General features: G+C 40.3%; 1 protein-coding gene across 17 annotated transcripts in view; it reads right to left on the bottom strand.

Moving 5' to 3' along the window:
* fryl (furry homolog, like) overlaps positions 1-23,524 on the bottom strand; it is an 85,668-nt gene that overhangs the window by 31,004 nt on the left and 31,140 nt on the right. For 12 of the 17 annotated variants that reach the window (XM_078168535.1, XM_078168534.1, XM_078168536.1 and 9 more), the window contains 37 exons: positions 22,170-22,309; positions 21,941-22,037; positions 20,993-21,072; positions 19,682-19,762; positions 19,327-19,495; positions 17,207-17,299; positions 17,024-17,122; positions 16,293-16,394; positions 13,191-13,235; positions 11,129-11,232; positions 10,875-10,983; positions 10,129-10,215; positions 9,866-10,037; positions 9,222-9,354; positions 9,025-9,132; positions 8,667-8,904; positions 8,381-8,557; positions 8,169-8,255; positions 7,822-8,090; positions 7,270-7,477; positions 6,871-6,995; positions 6,703-6,760; positions 6,510-6,601; positions 6,228-6,400; positions 5,957-6,117; positions 5,745-5,855; positions 4,171-4,325; positions 3,962-4,061; positions 3,674-3,842; positions 2,806-3,071; positions 2,555-2,695; positions 2,295-2,463; positions 2,112-2,196; positions 978-1,090; positions 740-890; positions 551-654; positions 122-304 (listed from right to left, as the gene is read on the bottom strand). In XM_078168535.1, the coding sequence (XP_078024661.1) occupies positions 122-304; positions 551-654; positions 740-890; positions 978-1,090; positions 2,112-2,196; positions 2,295-2,463; positions 2,555-2,695; positions 2,806-3,071; positions 3,674-3,842; positions 3,962-4,061; positions 4,171-4,325; positions 5,745-5,855; positions 5,957-6,117; positions 6,228-6,400; positions 6,510-6,601; positions 6,703-6,760; positions 6,871-6,995; positions 7,270-7,477; positions 7,822-8,090; positions 8,169-8,255; positions 8,381-8,557; positions 8,667-8,904; positions 9,025-9,132; positions 9,222-9,354; positions 9,866-10,037; positions 10,129-10,215; positions 10,875-10,983; positions 11,129-11,232; positions 13,191-13,235; positions 16,293-16,394; positions 17,024-17,122; positions 17,207-17,299; positions 19,327-19,495; positions 19,682-19,762; positions 20,993-21,072; positions 21,941-22,037; positions 22,170-22,309 (4,954 nt within the window). The remainder of the gene's footprint in view (positions 1-121; positions 305-550; positions 655-739; positions 891-977; positions 1,091-2,111; positions 2,197-2,294; positions 2,464-2,554; positions 2,696-2,805; positions 3,072-3,673; positions 3,843-3,961; positions 4,062-4,170; positions 4,326-5,744; positions 5,856-5,956; positions 6,118-6,227; positions 6,401-6,509; positions 6,602-6,702; positions 6,761-6,870; positions 6,996-7,269; positions 7,478-7,821; positions 8,091-8,168; positions 8,256-8,380; positions 8,558-8,666; positions 8,905-9,024; positions 9,133-9,221; positions 9,355-9,865; positions 10,038-10,128; positions 10,216-10,874; positions 10,984-11,128; positions 11,233-13,190; positions 13,236-16,292; positions 16,395-17,023; positions 17,123-17,206; positions 17,300-19,326; positions 19,496-19,681; positions 19,763-20,992; positions 21,073-21,940; positions 22,038-22,169; positions 22,310-23,524) is intronic. The other 5 variants (XM_078168537.1, XM_078168528.1, XM_033622093.2 and 2 more) reach the window with 1 other exon arrangement.

Genomic DNA, 23,524 nt, shown 5'->3' with positions numbered 1-23,524 from the left:
CATTTACAACAAAAAATATCCTTAAAGCTGTGAGGGAATCAGGTCAAAGTCTTTAACTGCAGTCCTCCCCCTCTTTAGAGTCCTTTTCTCTTCTGATTCTGAGCTCAACACCTGAACTGACCTGTGAGGTTGATCTCCGGGGCTACTGGCTTCACAGTCAGGACCCTCGGATCATTGTAGTCTCTGTTGCGTAACAGCACCATAGCCACAGACTGAACGCTGCTATTTGCTCCCTGGACGATGAGCAGATGAAGCAGTAGTCGTTTGCAGTGCTCATACACTTCTGGGTGCTGGTGATCAAACCCTGGAAGAAGACAGAGTAAAGAGATTAGACCCCATGACTTTAGCGAGTAGAGGAGTAATTAAATATGAGGTCAGTTAAACTTGGTCCTCTGCTGGGTACTTTTCTATGTATTTTTTCAATAGTATACTTTTGAATTTGCCTTTTTGGTACAAGGCCTGGTACCTGAAAGGCCCAAAAAGAAGAAAATAAAATCTTTTCTTGGCAGATACAGACAACCAAAGTATCAACAATTAAGAAGATGGTTACCTATAAAAATTGCATGTAGCAAGAGGTGCAGGTAGGCACTCCACTCCACTTTGACCCCATGGTCCACAATTAGGTCTGTTAAGAGGATGACTGCTATGTTACATCTAAAAAAAAGAAAAGATGGGTTTCATTAGGCAAAGAACACAACAGAATAATGTAGAGGGAGAGTAAAGGTGATGTACGATGTACCTGTGGAGCGGTACACCGGGAGTGTTTGTCTCTGGCAGGTAGTCCACAAGAGGAGACCAACAGCCTCCTGTAGGAGGGAAGGGGAGAGGCTCCGGCCGGTTGTGATCCATCACTTTCAAACGCCAGTTAGCATAAAGTGGCATGGAGTCACCTGAAAAGGGGAGAAACAAAAACGGTGTTCATGGGAAAAAGTCTGAGTACAGTTTAATGTAGTGGTGTTTAGTGAATTTGTTCTTACTCTTCTCTTCTTCATAGGAGCCTCCAGAGCTGCTGCTGTAACGAGATTCCAGACGGTGGTGCTGACGGTTCAGGTTACTGTTCAGACCACTGTAGATGTCCAGGTGGGTGTAACTGCAGAACAGACACGCTTGGTTTAAAAGGACAGTGCCAGCATTTTTTGCCCAAGGCCAATAACATGAATCTAATTCACTGTAGTGTGCAGTGTTTTCATTGAATTCATTCAAATAACTACTCAAGTAGCCATTTTAATTTGACCTTTTTCTTTCAAAGGAGTTACTTTACACATACAAACAGGAGATCTGAGTCTTACACTTTGCTCCAACTACCAGTTCAAATATGCTTTTGTTTTTTTTGGCACATCAAAAATTGATTTTAGAAAGTCTGGACAGCGAAAAAAAGAAACAGACATAAAATACCATTTTTGTAAACACAATCCAAATTTGGAGATGGTTTGAAATGTGATTCCAGTTGAGTTACTACAGATGCATCTCAGTCTGGGCGCTCTAATCAGATTTTAAAATGTCTTTTATGTCACTCGCAACACTATACAGAACGTCTATGTCAAATCTACAGTGACAGAAGTGCAGAGCAGAATTTATGCTGCTACTGGCAGAGCGCTATGGAGGAGTTTGACTTGTGGGCCGGAGGTACTCTGCACCATGACTTGACAGTGCGATTGTCTGGAGGGCAAAATAATGGACATGATAAAATGTTCTCATGCTTTCTGATGCATCAGCGTTGGAAACCTGTGTCACCAGCATGACTACATAGTTACTAATAGATAAGTCATTACCACAGCTGCCCATGTGGATAGGTTGGAGAAATAACAGTGCGGACAACCTGTCTGTACGTAGCCACAGACTTTCAGATTTTATAACTGTATTCTAGAATAAGAGTCAATAAGCAAGACCACTGTAGCTTTTTATTAAATGAAAGCAATTTCAATGTTTTACTGGTTACTGTTAGATTTCCACAACAAAAACCACATGTATGTGTCTCAAGTTTGAAACATATCTTTGGAGAGTGATATTATAGTTCCATAGACTGTAAATCATCACATACATATATCCTGCTCCTACCATTAAATGCTCTGTTTGACACAAATACAATAGTGCTGCATTTCAGCTTGTACCTGTCCTCCATGTTTGAGTCTTTGATCTTGCTGTCATGATGACCATCGTTTCCTGGCACCATGGTATTGCTGCTGGAGGTTGTTCCTGCGAGAGCAGACATGAAACATTGATCATTTAGCATTTACAACATGATTAAGTATTGGAGACATGGCCTAAGCTGTGAACTGTGAACGCTCATTAACCTGAGGTGACTGAGGGAATCTTGTAACTGGAGGTGATGCGGTAATAGGGGGGGTTGTCCATGTGTGTGACAGCTGAGCTAACAGGATCGGTTAACTCGAGCTCACACATCAACTCCTCCAGCAGCTGCATAGTCTTATCTCTGCCCAAGTAAACCACGACTCGTTTCACCTGAGGACACACGTAGCACAGTCAATAACATGAGGAGTAAGTGGTGGACACAGCACCTGGAAATGCATGATGGAAATATCCTGAGACTTACATAGGGCAGGAGGCTGGGGTCACTGTTGACTCCTGACATACTGATGAGGAAGTGCAGAATGATTTTGAGGTTCTTTGGCCAGCTGTCTGCTAATGTGGTCCATACATTCTCTATCTCCGACCAAGCAAACTCATCCCCATACTGTGAAAAAATAAAATACTTTCAGATCAATAAATTATCTCAGTAAACATTTCCAAACCCAACCTGTTAATAAATATGACGGAGTGCAGACGGTCCATTAGCTGTCTCACCTTGGCTGTCATGAACATGAGATTGTTGAGCACCATGGTTGTTGCACGAGGGGAGCCCCAGCCCTCTCCACGGAGCCAGCGTCGGCTGTTGACCATGACCTCTCGTTCGTGTACATCCTCATCATCCTCACCGCTGCCGCAATCTTCCGGTTGCCGTGCAGTTGGTTTGAAATCAACCAGCTCCACATTGTTCATCCAAGGCAGGAGGTAGTGCAACATGACCTGACGACCACTGGGATGTGCCGTCTGGATACGCTGGCTCACCTCTGGGGTGGAGGACAGTGAGAAGGGGGTTGTTAGTTGAAGTGTAATAGTTTGGAAAGGAAAAAAGACACACTGATACATTAGCCATTACAGGGTGTCTACAGGTATAAACAAATTAAATTCAAAACCACTTACACTTAAATTTAAGACCAAGCTCATGATGGAAATACACACCAAAAGTGAAAATTTAATATTCCCTGTAAAACGGTGCAAGTCAGTTTATAATTTACAGTCAGTTAAAATGACATTAATGATATTTTCTGTGCTTACCCCTCTTAGCACAGAACAAATTAACTAATGAGCAGGATAGCCTGCAAGCCTTAGTTTTACAATGCAGGCTCATTGCTTGATCAAAATATGCAGAGGGGGCCAAAACCGCAATTCTTGCCGTGATGTAACTAAAAAGCTGTTGTGAAGCTTAGGTGAATATGCATATCATTGTGGCCAGCTGGGCTTATGTGTGCTATATTAGGCCTTTGGAAAATGTCAGTGTTTTGCTCACACAGACAAAAGGCAGATCCTTGCTGTCACAGGCAAATAAACTTAGACCTTTAAGCACCCTGCTACCCCAGCAGCACCTGCACCAAACTGTAATGTCGCAAACCTGAGAAGATGGGCAGAGTGAGCTCTGGGTAAGTCCTTGCAAGCTCCTCAGATAGCTGGTAGTAAGACACAGAGTAGAGGTGTGGCAGCGGTGAGGGAGGGGTCAAGATACCATCCGTTCGCTGGATCTCCAGTTTGTGGGCGTAACGGAAGAGCTTGGGTTCCAGGATCTATTCGTTTCGCACAGACAATCACAACATACAGTATTTAATCAACAGTTAAAGTGCATTTAACAGTGTGACGTGTGGATGTGTAAGAGTCGCTTCTTAAAGAGAACAGAAATTCTGACCTGTAACAGTTGCATGGCCACCTCATAGATGTCCCTGGAAGAATCAGCCGCTTTGAACAGAATCAGGTTCAGCAGCACCACAGTGTCAAACTGGTAATCCCTACGAGAAAATATGATTACAAGCAGTATTTTAGTTCAATTCTCGGGCTCCAAAGGGACAAAAAAACCCACAAAAATGAGTTCAATCTGAAGCTAGGAATGTGTAGTACCTGTTGTGAAAGACATTGGCGATGGCCCTGAAGCAACCAGCAGCCACACGACGAGAGCCGGTGTAGCAGCGGTCCACGGCCCAAAACATGAGGTTGCTCTGGTCTGGATTCAGCTCCAGCAGCAGCATCACAGCCTCACAACCCAGCTGGTGAACCTAAAAAGGGACACACAGTAACTGTTAGAACCATGGCTTTACTTCTTCCAACAGTCACTACACAACCCCATTCATTTCTCAGTACCTAACATTAGTATTCAGTATTAATATTATCATAGATTATGTTGCAAAGCTGTGCGTTTTAAAACACAAACCTGCCATAAGGACTTCTTATATGAATCATGCATTACAAAATGAATATGCTTGTGATTTAGCCCCTAAATAGTTTGTTTTAAAACTGGCTTAAAAGGTGATTAAAATTCTAATTGGTTTCTATAAATAATCAAGTTTATTGTGTGGACCAAATCAAACATTCAATGACATGTGGTGACCTCCTGCAGGACTTCTCAACACCACTGTGTGGTGCTAGTATCATGGTATGTGAACCTGTCCTGCATAATTTTGACCTCAGGAAGTCTTATAGTACAGACAGACTGAACCAATTGCTCCTCATAAAATAATTATGACACTTAGTCTAGATGCATCACTACAGACATTATAATTAAATACTTGTCTTGTGGTGATTGCCACCATCACATTCAACCATTGAGACTACCAAATATGGAATGTGTTTCATGACCTTTCTAGAGGTTTCATATGTTTTGATGGGGACTGACAGAAACATGGAGGAGTTGCCTTTGTGCATAAGCTAAATATCGCAGTGAAAAGTGAGTACACTTTCTGTTTTGAAGGGGACCCATTATGTTTTTACTTATTTTCTGTCATATACACAATGTTACACTGTGGGTGTTCATATTAAATGTGGCCAAACTTTCAGATAATGAGGTAAGCATATGTAAAAGTAATCCATTCAGACCTTTGTGAATACTCTGCATGTAGTTTTTCCCACTTTCACTCCAAGCTGGCATCAGCTGGTGATGGATTTCTTTATATGGTGTTCACATTACATACACTGCTACATGTAGCTGCATGCTAACATCAGGGAAAACTGTAATCTTGGTTGCTGATGTTGTTAATTTCTCTCTGATTTCAGATCATATTCCTGCTAGAGCATGTCCAGTTTAAAGATTTTGGTTTAGAGGCATTTATTGGTGACTGTTTATGGTAGAAAGTGTTGCTATGCTGTTACAGTCATTCACCCAGCTGCAATGATGGTGCAGAGATGGGGAGAAAGCACAGATGTGGTAAACCTGGAAATGATGCTGACTGGGCTTCATTTGGGTGACAGGAGCTAAATGGAGTATTTCAGATGTAAATACAGGTGTTCCAGCACAGACAATAAGAGGAAAATAATGTGTGTTTTTTTTTGAATATTTGATTGAGCGTTTAAGACATTTCTTGGGTGATGCACACTCTGCCCTCAACCAGATATCCACTACTCATCCACATGCCCTATCCACTATTACAGACAATTGTAGTGATAATCAAAGTAGGCTGAAACAGTATCATTTCTCTTACCTTCTTGTCCTGAGAATCCAGGATGTTGTCCAGCCACTTGTAGAGGTAGCCATCAGAGGAAAGGCCAACATTGTCAGCTACAGGTCCACAACACAACACTGCAGACATGGCCTGGAACATTACAGAGGCTGTAAGTTATCACCAGGTATGGACTGTGTTGTATGAAGAAAATTGATTTTAAAATCTATGTATTTATATGCGTTTGTGTGTACCTTTAGTGCACAGTACTGATGGCGGTTGATCTGCATATTTCTGTCACTGTAGCGATCCAGGGGAGTGAACATAATGCTGAAGGGCCCGGCCCAGTGACTGAACAGCATGAACAGACTGTGTCTCAGTGACTGCTGAGGAAAGATGGTCCTCCTCTGGTGTACTGAACACAACAAGTAAACAAAGAAATATGTTAAGACACTAACTTTAGAGAGACATTCAATTAATTTTTACTGACTGATATAAATGACTAAGTGAGTATGGTATATATACCTGGAACATTCTGAATGATATTGGCCACAAGTGCACTGAAGTGACAGCGAATGTCCTTCAGTGTGTCAGAGTCCTTGTCGTTTTCAGCTTCAAGCAACTGCCTGGTCAGATCAACATACTCAAGCAGCGTACTGTTCAGAGAGTGGCTCTCTCCATCTAACCCTCCACTGCCTCTGTAAGAAGTAAAGTAGCAAGAAAAGATTAATACGTTTATAAACCAGTTACATGAAAGAGCAAATTCATTCCTAGTAATACTGTCCAAGATCGTTGTGGATTACATACATCTGACTGATGACACCAGCATCAGCCAGCAGCTCAAATATCCGGACCAGCTGGACCCTGAGGATGTCACGACGCCTGCGTCGCTTCATGTTCTGCAGAGTAAAGAGAGCAGCATTATAACTCAGTATATTATCTTTTGTTAAACACACAACTGTGACAGAAATAATTCCTACTATCAATGAACTGCACTTACTTCAGGTCTTCTTTCTAGAGCTTCTTTTATGATGGGATTCAGTTCCTCTATCAACTCTCTAAATGACAGTAAAGTCACATGTAAATAAACAAGATAAATATTTCAAAGTATATCAAGATGTAGCATGGTATATTGAGTATACCACAGATCACATTATGTGTTGTTTACCTGAAGACCGCGGGGTTGGTCCTGCCAAGCCCCAACACAAGAGACTCTGTGATGTCCATACTCTCAGAGCGCATCATTGGAACAATGTGTTTGAACAGGGAGGAGGGGGACGGAGTACCAACAATCTATTGACACAAAGAGACAGAACAATTTCATGGCTGAAATGTAAAAATTAAGAAATATATTAGGATCTGTTCATTGTTAATTGCGGCGATGTTACATTGGTCCTCTTTATTTTTTGATTTTGAAGTTCAGGGTTACATATAACGTAGTCATACCTAAATTGATATTGGATTGCATTTTTCCACACTTCAGAAACAAATTGGACATACATTTTTTGTATATTAAAGATTTTGTAACATGTGAGAACAGACTGTTGTCTGCAGCAGTGCTCTTGACCTTTGAATCATAACTGTAGCCGCTGTCCGGCGTGGACGCCAGCGTCTCAGGCGGGGAGCAGCGGACGGAGCCAGAGGTGGAGGATGAGGAACACATGGAGGAGGAGGAGGAGGCGGAGCTACAGCACAGAATCAGGTAGTTTCTCCAAAGGCCAATGTAGGAGTCACTGCTGTTCAGACTGTTCAGTTTCTTGGCATTGATGGGGCTACTGAAGGTGGACAGAAGAGGTCAGAGATTAATGACATGACATTAGAAGGACAGTTCACAGTGAACAGTGAGCCTAGAGACTGAAGTAGCTGCCTCCTGCCACACACAAGGGCAGCATGCTACATCAGTCTTTGTGATTTATTTATCTTGTGTCAAGCCCATTAGGCTAGCATTATTTGGTACAAAGTCTTCAGTCCACAATCTGAGCACATAATGTCATCACAAAGATATCATCACCAGGCCTTTTTAAAGTCAGTCTTATACAAACACCCATAATGACAGGAAAACACATAACAACATCAATGTACAAACAACACAAAGACAGAGAGGTTTGAGGAAACTTACTTGATGTCAACTTGTGGAGACAGTAGCTGCAGGCGTGTGTAGGCAAACATCCAGGCGTAGTTGAGGGCAGTGGGGCAATGTTTGGGCAGGTTCTCCTGCCGCAGGTAGCTGGAGAAGCTGATGACCCAGGGGTCCTGGCCCTGAGTAACATGGGCAAACACCCAGATGTGCGAGGGGCTCACCACATCAAACTGGTGGCTGATGGGAGATGAGCTCCACTCTGCTAGCGTCTGAAGATCAATCCCACTGGGGCAGTACAGCAGGTTGGTCTACAGAGAAAAACAGAATGAGCCTCAGAGTATTTGTACAAGTTTTATGATTCTCTAAATAAGAAAAGGCAGTAATACCTGGTCAGCTCCTGTGAGATGAATGAAGCTCTCCAACACTGATGCACTTAATCTGTCCATTACATCAATGGCCAATTCTTCATCCCCCTGAAAGATTCAGGTAGAAAGAACAAAAGTCAGGAAACAGAGTACTTGTTAAGTTTTATACACATTTGACTGCTGTTTGTCAGTTGCAGTAAAATGCACTGTGGTTTGTGGTTTTGAGTTATTACCTTGCCGATGCCCAGTGCAGTGTGGAGCGCACGGACCTCCTTCAGCACGTTAACAGCCAACCTGCGTGTGGCGGGGCGGCAGCTACAAAGCACCACCAGTGCTAAACCTTCCACCACATGCAGCACACCTAACAGAGGAGTACGTTCCAGGGACAGAGAATGACCGCTGCCTGAGCCCTGTGTAGAGGAATTAAAATCAATCTAAATGTCAGGACATTCAGGTCACTGAACAAAAACTACACTAATACATATACCACAAAATAATCACTGATAATTAACCGTTTACCTGTGAGTCATGGCTCTTATTGCTGCTCTGCACTGCCTGCCTCCACTGGCTGATGAGCTGCAGTAGCATCTTGACAGCGTTGTCCAACAAAGTGGGGTGCACATCGGTCACCTCTCTGACAATGAAGTAGACAAAGCCTGAGAGAACATCCTCACGCCACTCTGGGAAATCCACCATCAGGGCCTGGAGAGTAGTAAAGGCAAGGCCACGTAGCTCTTCATCCATGTGGATGGTCAGTCTGGAGACGGAGAAGAAGCCAACAGGAAGAAAGAAATTAGAAGACGTCTGAAAGCCCACTTGAGCCACAGTAGACTGTGTACTAATGTGTCTGTAGTAAAGTTAGAGGAGGGGGAGTTACTTGGCTAGAAGCTCTATCAGGTCTTGTCTGCTCATGCCATCTGGTATGAGTCTTGGGATGGCGGCCACACATGTGCGGAACAGATCGATCTTTGGCTTCCTCTCTCCCCTGTGGTGAAAACAGTGCATGAGAACCTGCTACAGGTCAGAAGTAACACAGTGACACAAAACGTATTAATGCAGGTTGTCATTACATACGTTATCATGTCCTCAGGCTCCTTGTTGGACATCTGTACATTGGTCATGCTCATGGAGCGTCCCACTTCCTTGTCCAGGTGTCGCAGGATGTTATCTAAGGCCTTTCTTACTTGTGGGTAGTACAGTGACATTCCTGGAAACACCCAACAGAGTCATTTCACTCACAGGTAAAAACAATGCAACATAGATCCTATAACAAAAATGCCTCTTCTTGCCATTTTTCAAAAAGTAAAGATGTTCATTGAAATTTTCAGGGCATAAACTGAGTTTCCCATGCCCAATATACGTAGGTAAATAGCTCTATATATGGAGATATAGTTAGTAATATTCAAAATAAATATAAAGTATAAAAGGCCAAAATTATAATAAATTAAAAAATAAATATAAATTAATAATAAAAAAGAAATAAATAAAGATAAAAATTAAATGAAATAGAGATGGCAATAGTGATACAAGAAGTAAAAATTAATTAATGAAAAATAAAAAAATATAAAAAATGAATAAACAAGAAAATAAAATAACATTTTAAATAAAAAACTTACATTGAAGGATACACGAGAAAATGAACAATACCAATCTTTTTCTTGAAGGAAAGGTATGGTTGTTAAATGTATCACAAATGGAGTTTCAAGAATCCAACCTACCTATGACCTTGGCTTCTTCATCAGTGAGGGTGGTGTTGAGGAAGATCTTTTTGACACGCAGTGTGTTGCCAGAGGGCATGATGATCCCAGTCGTAGGCATCGGAGGCTCCCCATCCTTCTGCTGTAGGCTGTCAGCAATCACCAAGAAGGCTCGCAAACCGATATTCATCCTCTGTTAGAGTGGACAGAGGGAGAGGATATAAACAGAAAATCTGCCAACACTCCAACAACATCAGATCTTGGAAGTCTTGTCTCTACATTACCTCTGGATTGATCGCAAAGGTTTTGTGAGACTTGCCCACACACAGGAGGTCATAGATTATCTCCTTCATAGCAAAGTCCAGTCTTTCCTGTAATAACAAACAGGCAGGCAATCAACTACACACACCTACTACACGGTAGAGGTCTTCAAGGGTCTACCTGGATGCTAGGACCCAAGCCTAGACCCATACAGGTTCAGGTCCATGTTTAATTATGGTTCCAGCTCCGGTACCATTCTCATACCATGGGTCCACAGTCTGTTTACCATTATGTGTAACACCCGAGCTGATCCCAGAAGACCTGTAATCAGCGCCGATCATGAAAGAAACGCATAAGTGCTGTGAGTGTAACTTGCTTGATGATTTGGCTGACTTATGATCAAATTACAAGAGCAAAAGTAAGATGGAAAAAACACTGAGGAGCAGCGTCAGTGAGTTGGAGGTGGAGCAGAGGAAAAAAGCATGAATTGAATATGTACTGGGTTTGTCTGGTTCATAAAATAGACCCAAGGTCTCTCTCCTCTCAGACTTGCACCAGGTCCTCCAGTCTTTAATATCTGGGCAAAATGGGTCTGCAATAAATATATTTTTAGAGTTATCATGTCTAATCAAGTCTTAGGACAAATGCCCTGGGTCCATTAGGGTTCGGTCAGTCATTTTGGACCCGTGAAGACCTCTACTACATGGTGTATCCTTGGGTCTAGCTCAGCTGTGAGATCCTGGCATGTCAATTCATGCTCTAAACTTACCTGAGCTATGAACTGGATGATCTTGACAAAGATGTTAAGGGGCGTGTCCCTGGGCACCACACTGCGGGAGCCTTTGGGGAAAAGTGCTGAAACGATGCTGAGTAATCGACTAGTGAGGGAAAAAAGGGGAATGTTTTAAGCTTATTTAGTGCTGAACAACAAAGCCCAATTTTTAAACAACTTATAACTGATAACCATCTGAGAAAAACAGTTTGATTGTGTGTTTATGAGCAGTCTGTGGGTCTGGAACTGACCTCTGTGTAACAGTATTACTCTCACACTTGATCCTGATAATGTAGACCCATAGCAGCCTGTAGAGCGACTCCAGCGCCACACGGGACATTTTGGGGTCTTTGTTCTGTGGATGTAGAAAGAATAAAATGAGCCGCTCAACTTAATTGTGGCAGTTTCACAACCCACCTGTGAGATATGTGAGATCAGGCAGCTGTTTAGAGGAGAAAGATCAAACACAAAACTGGGCAACTGAATGATCACTTTTTTGTCTCTGTGCATCATCTCTTATGAGTCACTAACTAATGTATGATTGATGAAGTCCACATGGTGTGATGATCACTAAGCTTGAGGCCTTTTAAGATGTAGTCATCAGTAAAACTAGTCAACTAAAACTATTTTATGGGCTTTTGGGGGATATTTTGAATATGTAGACCATCATCAACCCCAAAGAAAACGTCTTTATGAGAATAACCAAGTCTTTGCAACCATTTTAATACAAATTTTAACTAATAATTGAGAAGTGTGTCCTGGAACAAAAAGTGTCAATATTTCAGGATTTTTTTTGGACTGACCAACCAAGTTTCCTGCTATGATGATGAATATCCATATTGCGGAGTTATGCACACAGGGCCATATTGTGAACAACCATGCTCAGAGCGTGTGATGTGGGCACAGTGCAAGGACTTCCAGATGACAGCTTTACCTTATTGGCTTGGCAGAGGTTTGTAGTTTGCCCACACGGCATTAAGCACCTATGGCTTACATCTCTACGCCTTTCTATCCAACCCCACCACAGCCACTGTTCGTCCTTTCATTATTCCTCCATCTTAATATTTTAAAAAAAAGGAACCAACAAACCTTTTCTGATGTTTTCAATTCAACAAAGAGTATTAAAAATCGTGTTGTCAAACTGGTAACTCAAAGTGAAGACACAGTTTTAGGACAGAGATGATCACTGCCTGGCCCTGCACCCGGATTAGCACAGTTATCCTTAACTGAGGGTGCACATGCTTACTGGTACGGCACGCCATGTCTTGGCTTTTGCATGCTGTACTGTAAAAACATATGTCACAGGCAGATATCTCAAAACCAGGGAAAATAAAACCACATAGTGTTAAGTGAGAAAATGTTTCTAGATTGCGACCCACAGTCCAGCAGTCTAACAACCATTTGTCTAATCTTTGCACCTACAACTCAACAAACCACAGTCGTACAGAACAGTAGATCACTGAGCACAAACAGCTGTGGTGTCCAGTGTCAACTAGGGCTGCTCCAGCACTTTTACATCATCATTTTTTAAAAATTATATACTTCAATAAGATTAGAGATCTAATAATCCGTAATTTGCGTGGTAAATAAAAGAGTGAATTAATTATTGAGGTCATCTGCGATCCTAATCCCAGGCAAATCTGCCATGTCCATAACTTGGAAAGTAACAATTTCGTTCCAAGTTATCTATCATATGTTGCAAAACACAGAGGTCATGTGATAATATTAGTCAGGTGCGAATCTGCATCTTGGTGATTTGTTTTTTCTCGGCACCTCTTTTCTGTCCGTTTACTGGTCGACAATTATGGAAGCTGCTACACAGCATGGGTACAAATGTCACAGTGCAGAGCCTTGACATCATATTTGGAAAATAATAATGTCAGTAAATTCAAGTCAAATAAAAAGTTTGCTTCTCCTGCAAAAAACACAGACATAGGGGGTAATTTCAAGATCACCTGGGGTCCATTGGAAGCACTAGTCCCATATAAACAGGTCTTAAATGGAACCATATACTGTGTATTCCTATTAAACATAAACATCTATCTTCAGTAACAATCTTAATCTGTAACTAGACATCAGGCAAAGTCATCACCACCTACCAAAACACAAACCAGCACAGCAACAAAGCCTAAGGAGACATCACAAGTTAAAAGTAGTTCCTCTTCACACCTCAGCGTCACTGTCACTACAGAGAACGACTCACTACCCAATTAGCCAAGCAGGCAGAGCTGTACTACCCTACATCATGGTCAGGACCTGGACTGTTAAAAGGAATGGGAGCACCAGGCAGGTCACTGACACCAGATAACTCACCTGCAGCGTCTCAATCTGCTTTCGGATGCTGTTGTTAGACGGCATCTGGAGCGAGTCAACGTGAGAAAAAGATCAAATGACAGGAGACAAAGAATGCAGGGCTTGGGGAGGGACACATGCAAATTATAGGCAAAAACAAAACCTAAACAAATATGACAAGAGCAGTCCAGAGTTCCGTCACTCTTGTCAGTGTGACAGTTCATAAATCAACACTGTTTTACTGAGATGAAATACAATGAACTATTTAACATGCCACTTGTGGATTTATTATTGGAGTTATTAGTGGCATGCTCATTTGTATTTGATATGGTATAACATATCTCAACATGGAGTGAGGCAAATCTTAATTTAAAAGTGAAAAAGCAAAGTAAAATAAGGTGTGCTGTGGTCTGGAAATCAGACAGTGGGACAGAGGAAATACACATAAATCGACAGTGGACATGAAGGGAACACAGAAGGATGAGGAAAAGGACATTTAAAGATGTGAATGGAAAATGGATTGGAGAAAAAAAAGCAAACAACAAAACAAAATTTCCAAAATTTGTTTCACCTACAAAGCCGACAAGCAGCGACACCCCAATCAGTCCATTCAAATCCATGTCAAGCACGCTCAAAATGCAAATTACTGTATTTTAACCCTGTGGGGATCGAACTTTAAAGTAGGGCAGCCCAATTATGGCATAAATTATTATCTCCATTAGTTTGTAATGTACTGTGGGCACCAATATAAATCAGGTTTCAGGAAACACAATTATAACATATTTTTAACTCTTAACTCTTTCTAAAAGTAGTCATAACTACATATTTGTCCCTATTCTTACTGTTGTTTATGTCAAATAAATAATAAAACTATATGATGGATCTGAGAACACACATGCACAACATATTGCATGCAGAGAGAAAAGGTAACTGTACTCAGGCTACATTTTCTGTTGTCATGAAATGACAAATTATGCCTTAATCTATGTGAGCTCTTGACTTCACTTTTTGCCTTTCCTCCCTAAAAGGGGGTCTATGATTACATTTACATGCACACTAATATTCCAAATATAAAAAATATTGATATGGCTCATGTAAAAAGCATATTCTGTTTGAATATTCCAAATTAGGCCTTTTTCTAAGTGAAACATTTTCTGATTAAGACATGTGGGATACGCTGGTTTTATTCAGGTTGTAGGAGCATTCTTTTGACATGTATACAGCGCATATAGAGAATGCATCTTAACTGAGCTTTTTAGCACAGTTTGCGACACAGGCCTCTTCACTGTTTAGGGTCAGCTCTGTGTGTTGTCATGGATGCCCTGTAGACAAACAAACTAGCCAGCAGTTTGCAAGAATGGGGCAGAGACGCATGTCCTAAAGAAAAGCCCACATTTCCAGTCAGAAGAAAAAAAAAACCTACTTTTAAACATTATGAAAGACTTGGATATCAACAAGTTTTTTGATATGCTTAAATATCACAACAGCGCCTTTTCAAAAAGGTGGTTGGACGAATGAAAGAGGCAGGCTATGTTTGTACTTAGCCAAAAAGATTTGGATGCAAAGAAGCAAAATGGCACAAGCAGCTTCACTCTTTCGACATTTCCATATTTTGACATAATAAACAACATGTTGGGGCATATTAATTGGGGGAAGCACAGCTGCTTGTAAACAGGAATAATAATGGAATATTTTCATTTGCGATGTAAACAGCTCAGCAGAAAGTCTTTTTGGGAATAAAAATGGAATATTCTGTGCATGTAAATTTAGTTAATGAACTGTTGATTTCCCACACAATTTGTGTCACACTGGGTATTTAAATGTTGTAATTTATAGTTTGTATTTACATTGTGTAGGAGCACAGTAGGGCCTTCTGGGAAATCTAAAATATAACACTTGAATAACATATTAACAAAATGCTAGTAACTGTAAAAACCTTTAAATTTGTAGTGATTTGTAAAATAATTCTGATAACCTGTTTGTGAAACCAAAAGACTTCATGAAAGTTAGTTTAAGTAATTCATTGACTATTTTTAAGAGCAGCCACAGGGTTAAAATCACTAGTTGGACCATAAGCTCTAAAAATCACTAAAATCATCGCTACACTCGAACCATCACACAAGCCTGTTAAATTATCTCAATCAAATAATCAACACCACCACTCAGAAGACTGATTATGATTTTCAATTCAAGGAAATCTAAAACAATCACAATGGTGAAGGAGAATGCTGGAATGAGATCACTGAGGAGACAGACGGCCATTCAAAACCAATCGGAAATCACCATCACAAAGACGCAAAACAGAAATCTATCCACCACAAGATCATACAATCTCCACAAAGGGCAATCAGTGTAGAATGGAAAAGGCAGTCACTGAGTCAGTCAGTCAGTCACAGTAATTTGGTCAATGAGCTTCTCGGCTGAATTGGCTCCATGATGGTCGGGGACAGAAGGAAAGTAGGTTTGATCTGTTTATAATTGGTTTAAAGGGAGTCATTAACAGACCTGAGTTAAAACAGCACTTGAGATAACATATATGCACAGAGCATCAGCTTAAATGAAGGATATCTGGGAGGTTGAGTTTATAGATGCTACACATTTAATTTATTTTATTGGTTGTTGTTATATTAGTGATTATTAGTGACATCTAATAATCTTTTCATGACTGTCTTGAAAAAACTACAAATTATACTTCAAGTGGACAAAATACAAAGACTCTATTATTATTTTATAAAATCAAGTGCTATTCCTGTCCAGATCTGGTTTTTGATAATGGAGGGGAAAGAACATTATGATCTTTAGACAGAACCACAGAGCACACCCTTCACAACCAAGACAGCTTCTTCCGTCAGTAGAGTATCATATCATAAATAATAATAATTAATGTCCTTTTAACAACAGTAAATATTGATGCTTTCACCCTGTAATTAAAAAAACAAATTTTAATTTTCTGTTTCATAACATGAGTCATACGGCCTCTGAGGTTTATTCTGAATTAGGCATCCTCAAACCAAGTATAGTGTGCTAAAAATACTTCAATCTGAAGAATACAGTCATTGTGCTGCTTTTTAGAGCACAAACTTTCTAAAATGGATTGGGTGTAAAGGCCCAGGCAGGCAGTACCTTCAGGTGCGAGAGGCAGTTCTGGAGGAAGATGTGCCAGTTGTTGAGGAAGAACTGCTTCTGACTAACACACAGCAAACATGTCACCAGGGGATACAGGGCCTGGAAAGACAAACAGTGTCAGCATCGACAGAAGCAAAGGGATAAGTGGCTTTATCTACTGGGTGTGATTTTATTTGTATGCACATGTTGTAATTCAGCACATGAAAAAAAAAAGAAAAGCACAAAAGCATTGTGCGCTATGGACGGGCCAAGAGCAACAACAGTCACATGAGCTGAAACCGGACATCTTTTTTATGACATCAGGATGACAGATATATTACTAAAAATGAAAATATGAAAACACTTTTAGGCTGTTTTTAGGCTGCCAACTTTCACACCTGGCCAGGGACTGAGCATGGAAACTAACCTCCTGGCTAATCCTGGCATATTTACAGTAATGTTTATTATTATGCATCGTCTCTGAGAGATAAAGTGAATAAATAAACAAAAATAAATAAATAAACTGTCAGCAAACAACAGACTAACAATGAGGTTGTATCTATTTTCAAATATTTCTGGATGATGATGACGACGACGACGACGGACTGACTACGCTGGGGCTGATGGAAATGTTAACAAAATACAGGAAGAGTGAAACACAAAAGGTGAAGGAAGTAGTAACGATGCAGAGTACATGGAGATAAGGGTGGGGAGGAAGACAGAAAATAATATGATGATATAATTATTACCAAAGAGTGCTTCTTTCTGGAGCTTAGGTCAAATGTTGTCTGGTACAGCATCTCCACAAAGTTCTTCAGGCATGGCACATTGACTTCATTTTTCACCGCCTGGAGGATAAACCAGTCATCACCATGGATCTCAAATAAAACAGGTAAATTAAAACAGTGGAAACTGTTGGGGGCGTTACTCACAGCTGCGACAGGGATGAGGATCTCAACAAAAAGGCCCGCCAGAGCGTGCTTTATGTCCTTATCCTTGACCTCCAGGAAATACTGGGCACACTCCTAAGAAAGGGCATCAAAGGCACACAAGTATGAAGAATACACAGCTTATACTGGCCAGAGTTGGTACACTTCAACATAAACATACACAATCAAGAAATAATATTGCCAATCTTAAAAAAGGTTTATGTTATGAATTATAATTAAGATTTGAATCCCACTGTTTGTTGTGAAGCATTTTGTAAGTGTACTGTTTTAATAAGACTGCCTCAGAAAAGAAAACTGTGCCGTCACATCTCAACTCCAAATGAAATGCACATAATAAATATTGACTAATCTGTGATGGAAAGAATTATAACACTAGCTGATGCAGAATCAGAGAGTGCTGCTCACACGAAGAGAACAGAAACTGTACAGCATCCTGTTATTGTCATTTTTCCTTCATAGGCTGACTCACTGAGGCAAGGAAATTTTGTTTTAACAGTATTATTTGTGCCCAAAGTCTATATTTAGTATGATAAGGAAAAATGCCACAGCCTTTGTTCTGATTGGTCTGAAGTCTTAAAATCTGGTACTGACATACATTAGACAAGTACCTCACAGTACAGCTTTCAATTTTTTTTTGTTAACATACCTATGAATATGTTTTAACACTGCATATGTGTGCATGTCTTTGTTGTGAGTTCATTGATAATAAGTACTTCATTATGCTCCTTGTAGTTCCTTGGATACAGACATTTTCATGTCAAACTATATTTAATCTTTTGGGCACATGGGACTACAGTTTTTTCCTAAATATAATGAAATATTAAAACAGCGACAACAAAACAAACAGTAGTCCCATTTGCCCTTAATATAGTTTAATAGGGAAAGAAACAACTTTTAAAACTGGTCCAGTATTGAACTGCAGCTGGCTGTAGTGAAACAGGCTGCAATCCATGTTTGCACTGTCAATTTACATCCACTGAAAGTGCTTTATTTTGCCACTGACAGGCCCAGATTATTATTCTGAGTGTCTGACAACTCGTGGAGTAGATCCGTACAGAGAAAGAGCTTTTTGTCTGACCAGAAACAGCCCTGAAACTGCCATCGCAAATTCGACTCAACTTCATTTACAACAGTAATTTTAGCATGTATACAGACATCTAACTGAGTGAATTAAGGGTTTCTTTTAACCAAACCAGAACTGGTGACTGTTGGAACGGTGTAAAGACAAACCAAGACCATTTTTGTGAGTTTTATTTTGCCTCTGTAAACTTCAAATGAAGTGTGTTTTACGAGAATTAAATGACTGTTTATTCAAATGCAGTCTGGTGGGTTTGGCACTAGTGATTTCAGAGCTGTTTCTGCATAAACAAAAAGAATTTTACTCTTTAACAAAAAGATCTATCTCTGTAGGGTTATTCTTTATAAATTGTAAGACATGACAGTGGCAAAAACAAGCATCTTTAGTGAATGTAAATTGATGGTGACACTGCAGCATGTATTGTGGCTGCTGGCTGCAGCGCTCTTGCAAAATACTGGACCAGATTCAAAAATTGTTGCTCTCATTAGTCACTTAGACACAAAAACTTAAGAAAATAGGGTCAAGGTCAAAAAATACTGATGACCTTTAATAGGAGACAAACCTAACTGGAATGAATTTTGCATTTTCAATTTCAATACAAAATGTAACCATCCTGTATTGTTCAGGCTCTAAAATATCGTCACATGGTTAGCAACCACGAAAAATACTGAAACAGAGTGACGAACATAAACCACTGTATGTTCAATTAACACAACAGGAAATCATGATGATGTAGAGAGAACAGTGCGTTTAGTGTGTATAGAGATGAATGGAAAAAGCTACAGCTCCATTCACAGCTCTTAGCAAAGCCGAAGACACACATACACTCGCTTCTTGGCAAACCTCACCTTTGATCATTACTCATCTAGCTTTATGAGCCATAGCTACGGAGAGCTGCTGAGTTTGAACAAAGAGGCAGCAGTAAAAAAAAAATGTCTGGTGTAATTTAGCAAACACACGTATCGGCCACTCTTGCTGTAGGTGCATTCTGGTTAATATGCATAAATAAATGACAATAATTTACCTGCATGAACTGAAAAGAAGCCTCAAAATCCTCCACAGGATACATTTTAACCCGGAAGAACTTCATGCCCATGATGAGACTGATGATGCTCTGGACTACATAAGGACTCTGTTCTTTTTGCCTGAGCTCCTTCAGTTCTGTGATGAACTTCTTCCTCACTGCCTGAAACCTGAGCACACACACACACACACACACACACACACACACACAATAAATATATACATCTACACTTACAGAACAAACAAAAAAAAAACTCCCCAAAGAAATGACAGAGCTTAACTGGTGACTGAGAATGTGATAAGTTGTGAACTATTTAGCCAGTGTCCAGTTAACAGGCAGAATTACTGTTGCTTACTTTGACTGTGTAAGGACTCCAATGACCTCAGCATACAGGTCTGCGATGATGTGTACATTGCCAGTGTTGGGGCCACAGTACCTGTGAATTGAAGCATATGTCATCACATCTTACTTAAACAAATGAATGTCCTTTTTGTGGAAGACATTGTGCTATACGACTGTCCATGCAACAGAACAACAAAGAACTTTGCAAGTGTGTTTACTCGAGGCTAACTCAAGTTGCTCAAGGAGAGTCGAATGTGCTTGTTTTTTTTGTTGTTTTTTTTAAACACACAGTATGTAATATTTGCTGCGGGGGTCTCAAAATCAAAACAGTGACAAAAGACTGACTTTAATGATGTCATGAGGCAGAATGGGATCGTGGAAGTTGTTGTCTTCATTGTTAAACAACAACTATTGCCGATGAAAATCTGTCTGACATTACTCAGGCAACAATCATGTTCACAAAAGGGAATTTATTTACGTTATGTTTAGTCACAGTTTATTCACGTTGTAATTTCATTCTTATTAATAGCTGCAAGTCACGTTCGTTAAGGTAACTTATCGTAAACATTAGACAAGTCAACTACAAATACAGCTACTGCGAATTCAGACTTGGATTAGCCCTGTGCTGTTATCTGTGGTTTGAACAATCATACTAAATAAATTTGCAGAGCGTGCTGTTGTTAAGTAATAAAATTACCACTCATTAGCTTGGTTGATGGCATGAGCCACTTGTCAGAGTGGCACACCGTAATAAGCTGGATAGATACTGCAATATATCAGTATATTAGGTCTCTAATGAAACACTATGTTGCAAAATGGCATGCAGTCAATGAAAAAAATCTGTATTACTGTTACTGAGTAAGTTCTGTGACATTATATAATTCCTTTCTCACTCTTTGACGTATCATCTGGTGTTCCTGTGTGTCTCTGCAGTTAAAGCAACTACAGGAGATAAAGGTTACATGGCGCCACTGACAGGTGAGCAAATGGAACGCACTGTGTCTTGAATAAAATTGCTGATTTTTCAGGGTTTGAACGGGTTGAAACATTTGGGATAATGTAAGTACACAAGTCAACAAAATATATAACATAGGTCTAGTTGTTTTGAGATATTTTAATGCAGAGAAGTAACAGTGTGATACCGACAGTTTATAGTGACACAATGACCACAGAGTTGATCTTCTCAATCAGACAAATCAATTGATGACTGCAAAGCCAAACCCAAAATGAGTGCGCCACAGTCAAGAGCATATTCATCAGCACCTTTTATTCATGTGTTATTCATCTGTGTCTCTGGTTCATCTGTGTGATGATGCTTACTTACCCCTCTTTGTGTTTAAAGTGCTTGAATGCCAGGTTTAGAACTTCGTGTACTAGAACATCTGGCACTGGATGAAGAGGAATCTGTGACGTAGACATGGAATCATTGGTCTTATTAGAGGCATTGATATTCTTCATTCTTTCTCTTTGCTACCATTCATTTGCCTCCCTACAGGAGCAAAGCCAAGGACAACTTAGCTCTGGTCTCCGGGGATTGGCTTTTAGTTCAGAAAGTTGCACAGATTTGGACAGTCCACTTTAGAAACACACTCAGTTGGAAATTGGTCTGTTGCCATTGTGTTTATTTACTGTGTCCCCCTGTGGGGAAAGACCTCACTAACAACACTGCAGTTCCTTTCTGTACTACAGAAGATAAGTACAAAGATATTAAACAATTCTGTTATCTTTCTGAGACTGCAAATCACTCGTGAGACCATAAAAAACTCTCTTATCAGGAATGAGTGCTGCGCTGGCCGTTAAGGATATCTTGATAATTTGAATGATTGGTAGCAATAAAAGGGTGGGCAAAGACTACAACAAATCTATTAGGTAAACTATTCCATTTGAAATGAAATCAAATATAGTGAGAAACCCTGCATCTGTTTAGCAAGCACAAAGGTAAAGATACACCACTGCACTGCTTGACTGAGTACTCTAAATGACTTTACTAACCTACAACAGATCAGAAAGAAACACCTTCAAAAATTCCAGTTCTGTAAAGAGGAAGTTATAGTAGAAATATACGGCAGAGTACATAAAGTGCGATAGCAGGATTATCCACAACCACTTGCTATGTGCTTGGATAAGATAATGTCAATATAAGGTTAAAGTGCAAGTGCACTGCACCTTCTATATGTAAACATTTAAAAGTCACATGACCTCCTTAATCCAACTGGCAAATACTTTTTTATAGACGCTGTTAATCAGTATAGCAGAGTTTCAGATAGCTTACCTGTTTTAGAACTTCCACTGAAACTAAACAAAAAATGAAATCTATGGCTAAGTCCCTCCGTTCCAGAAGGTAATCTTTATCCCGATGCTGTTCGTCTCTGCAAAGTGTGACAGAAAACAATTGTTAACAAGGAGGTATTAAGCAAAGTACATCTTAAAACTGATGAAAAAAATACAATAATTTACAAATGATTTGTTAATGAGGAAGGAAACGAAGATGAGAGTCTCACCCTTTGGACTTAGTACTCGAGCGAGGCCTGTACTCATAAGACTCGTCTTCAGTGCCGCTCTGCCGCCTGTACCAGTCAAACAGTGTGCGCAGTAGGGAGGGCAAACAGTGTTCTGCTATTGAGCTCATAGAGCTTATTAACTGGAAAACAATAACAGAAACATTAGATTCACTCATTATGACTAATAAACCTAGTCGCATTTTTTAGCATGCAAATTAAATACTTGCTCACTTAAATACCTGTGAAATATGCTAATAAAGTGATTACATCATGCAGAGAGAGCTGTCCCACAAGCAATAATTAAAAGTGGATATTCAATAACTGAGTAGGTCTAGTATAGAGCAACGGTTTTCTCAACTATCGGGTGACATACTGTAGCTATTGATTACAATTCAGAGTGTAGTGTTGGTTGACATGTTGAGCACGCCATAGTGTTGCTATACTACTGAGCCGCTCCACAACACATATGGCCCTGCAGTGTTCATATGTAACACCACAGGAATAATGAGCTGTCCTCCAAACACCTCATCAGCACTTTGATCAGATTGTGCCTTTTAAAAATAGCACTGCATTTACAGGCTTGACAAATCCGATGTTAGAGATGCTCTATAATGATCTGTATGTTGCTGTATAGTAACAGCTGTGTTATGAGAAAGCAGTAAATCCTATTACTAATGAGTGAATACAAAAAGCAAGATATCAGAATTTTAGCAACTGAAGATCAGACTGAATAGATTCAGAGAACACATACAACATGAGTCGAGGTGGTCAGTATGCATAACCTATTTAAGTGTATGTGTGTGTATGTGTGTATTTAAGGGCCAGTGCAGCATGATGAGAGAGGTGGATGATGGATGTTAGGCAGGAGAGTTATGCAACTGCTCCCTCTGCCCTTATGGCGCCGGGCAGATACACTCCAGCACCCAATGCTGATTTACTGCTGAGGATGACACAGCGATTCTACACTCTCACTTTTGCGCTCTCTATACCCATTTTCTCTCCCTCACTCACAATGGGGACAGCTGGATCTATAGCACCATATCCTCATTGGCTTTGTGTTGTGCTGAACAAAGCATTCTGCAGCAGGCAGGCCTATTGTATAGAGTTCTGCACCAGCTACAGATGAGGGACAGACGGGCCATTGAGTGGGTGGAGCTGGGGACTCAAATATTGCACACACATACAGAGGTGGGAGAGGACTGCTGTTGGTCACATTCACACACCTGGGGCTGGGCAATAAATCAACAACAATAATTATCTCAATTTAATTTTCCTGATAGAAATGTAACGAATGTTTGATAAATGTGTCATATAATTACATCACCCATACACTGGTAGTGGGTGGGGGGGCGCTT

This window comes from Epinephelus lanceolatus, chromosome 6 (assembly GCF_041903045.1).
Source record: "Epinephelus lanceolatus isolate andai-2023 chromosome 6, ASM4190304v1, whole genome shotgun sequence".
Classification (NCBI taxonomy): Eukaryota; Metazoa; Chordata; class Actinopteri; order Perciformes; family Serranidae; genus Epinephelus; species Epinephelus lanceolatus.
This window is presented reverse-complemented; position numbering and strand designations above follow the sequence as displayed.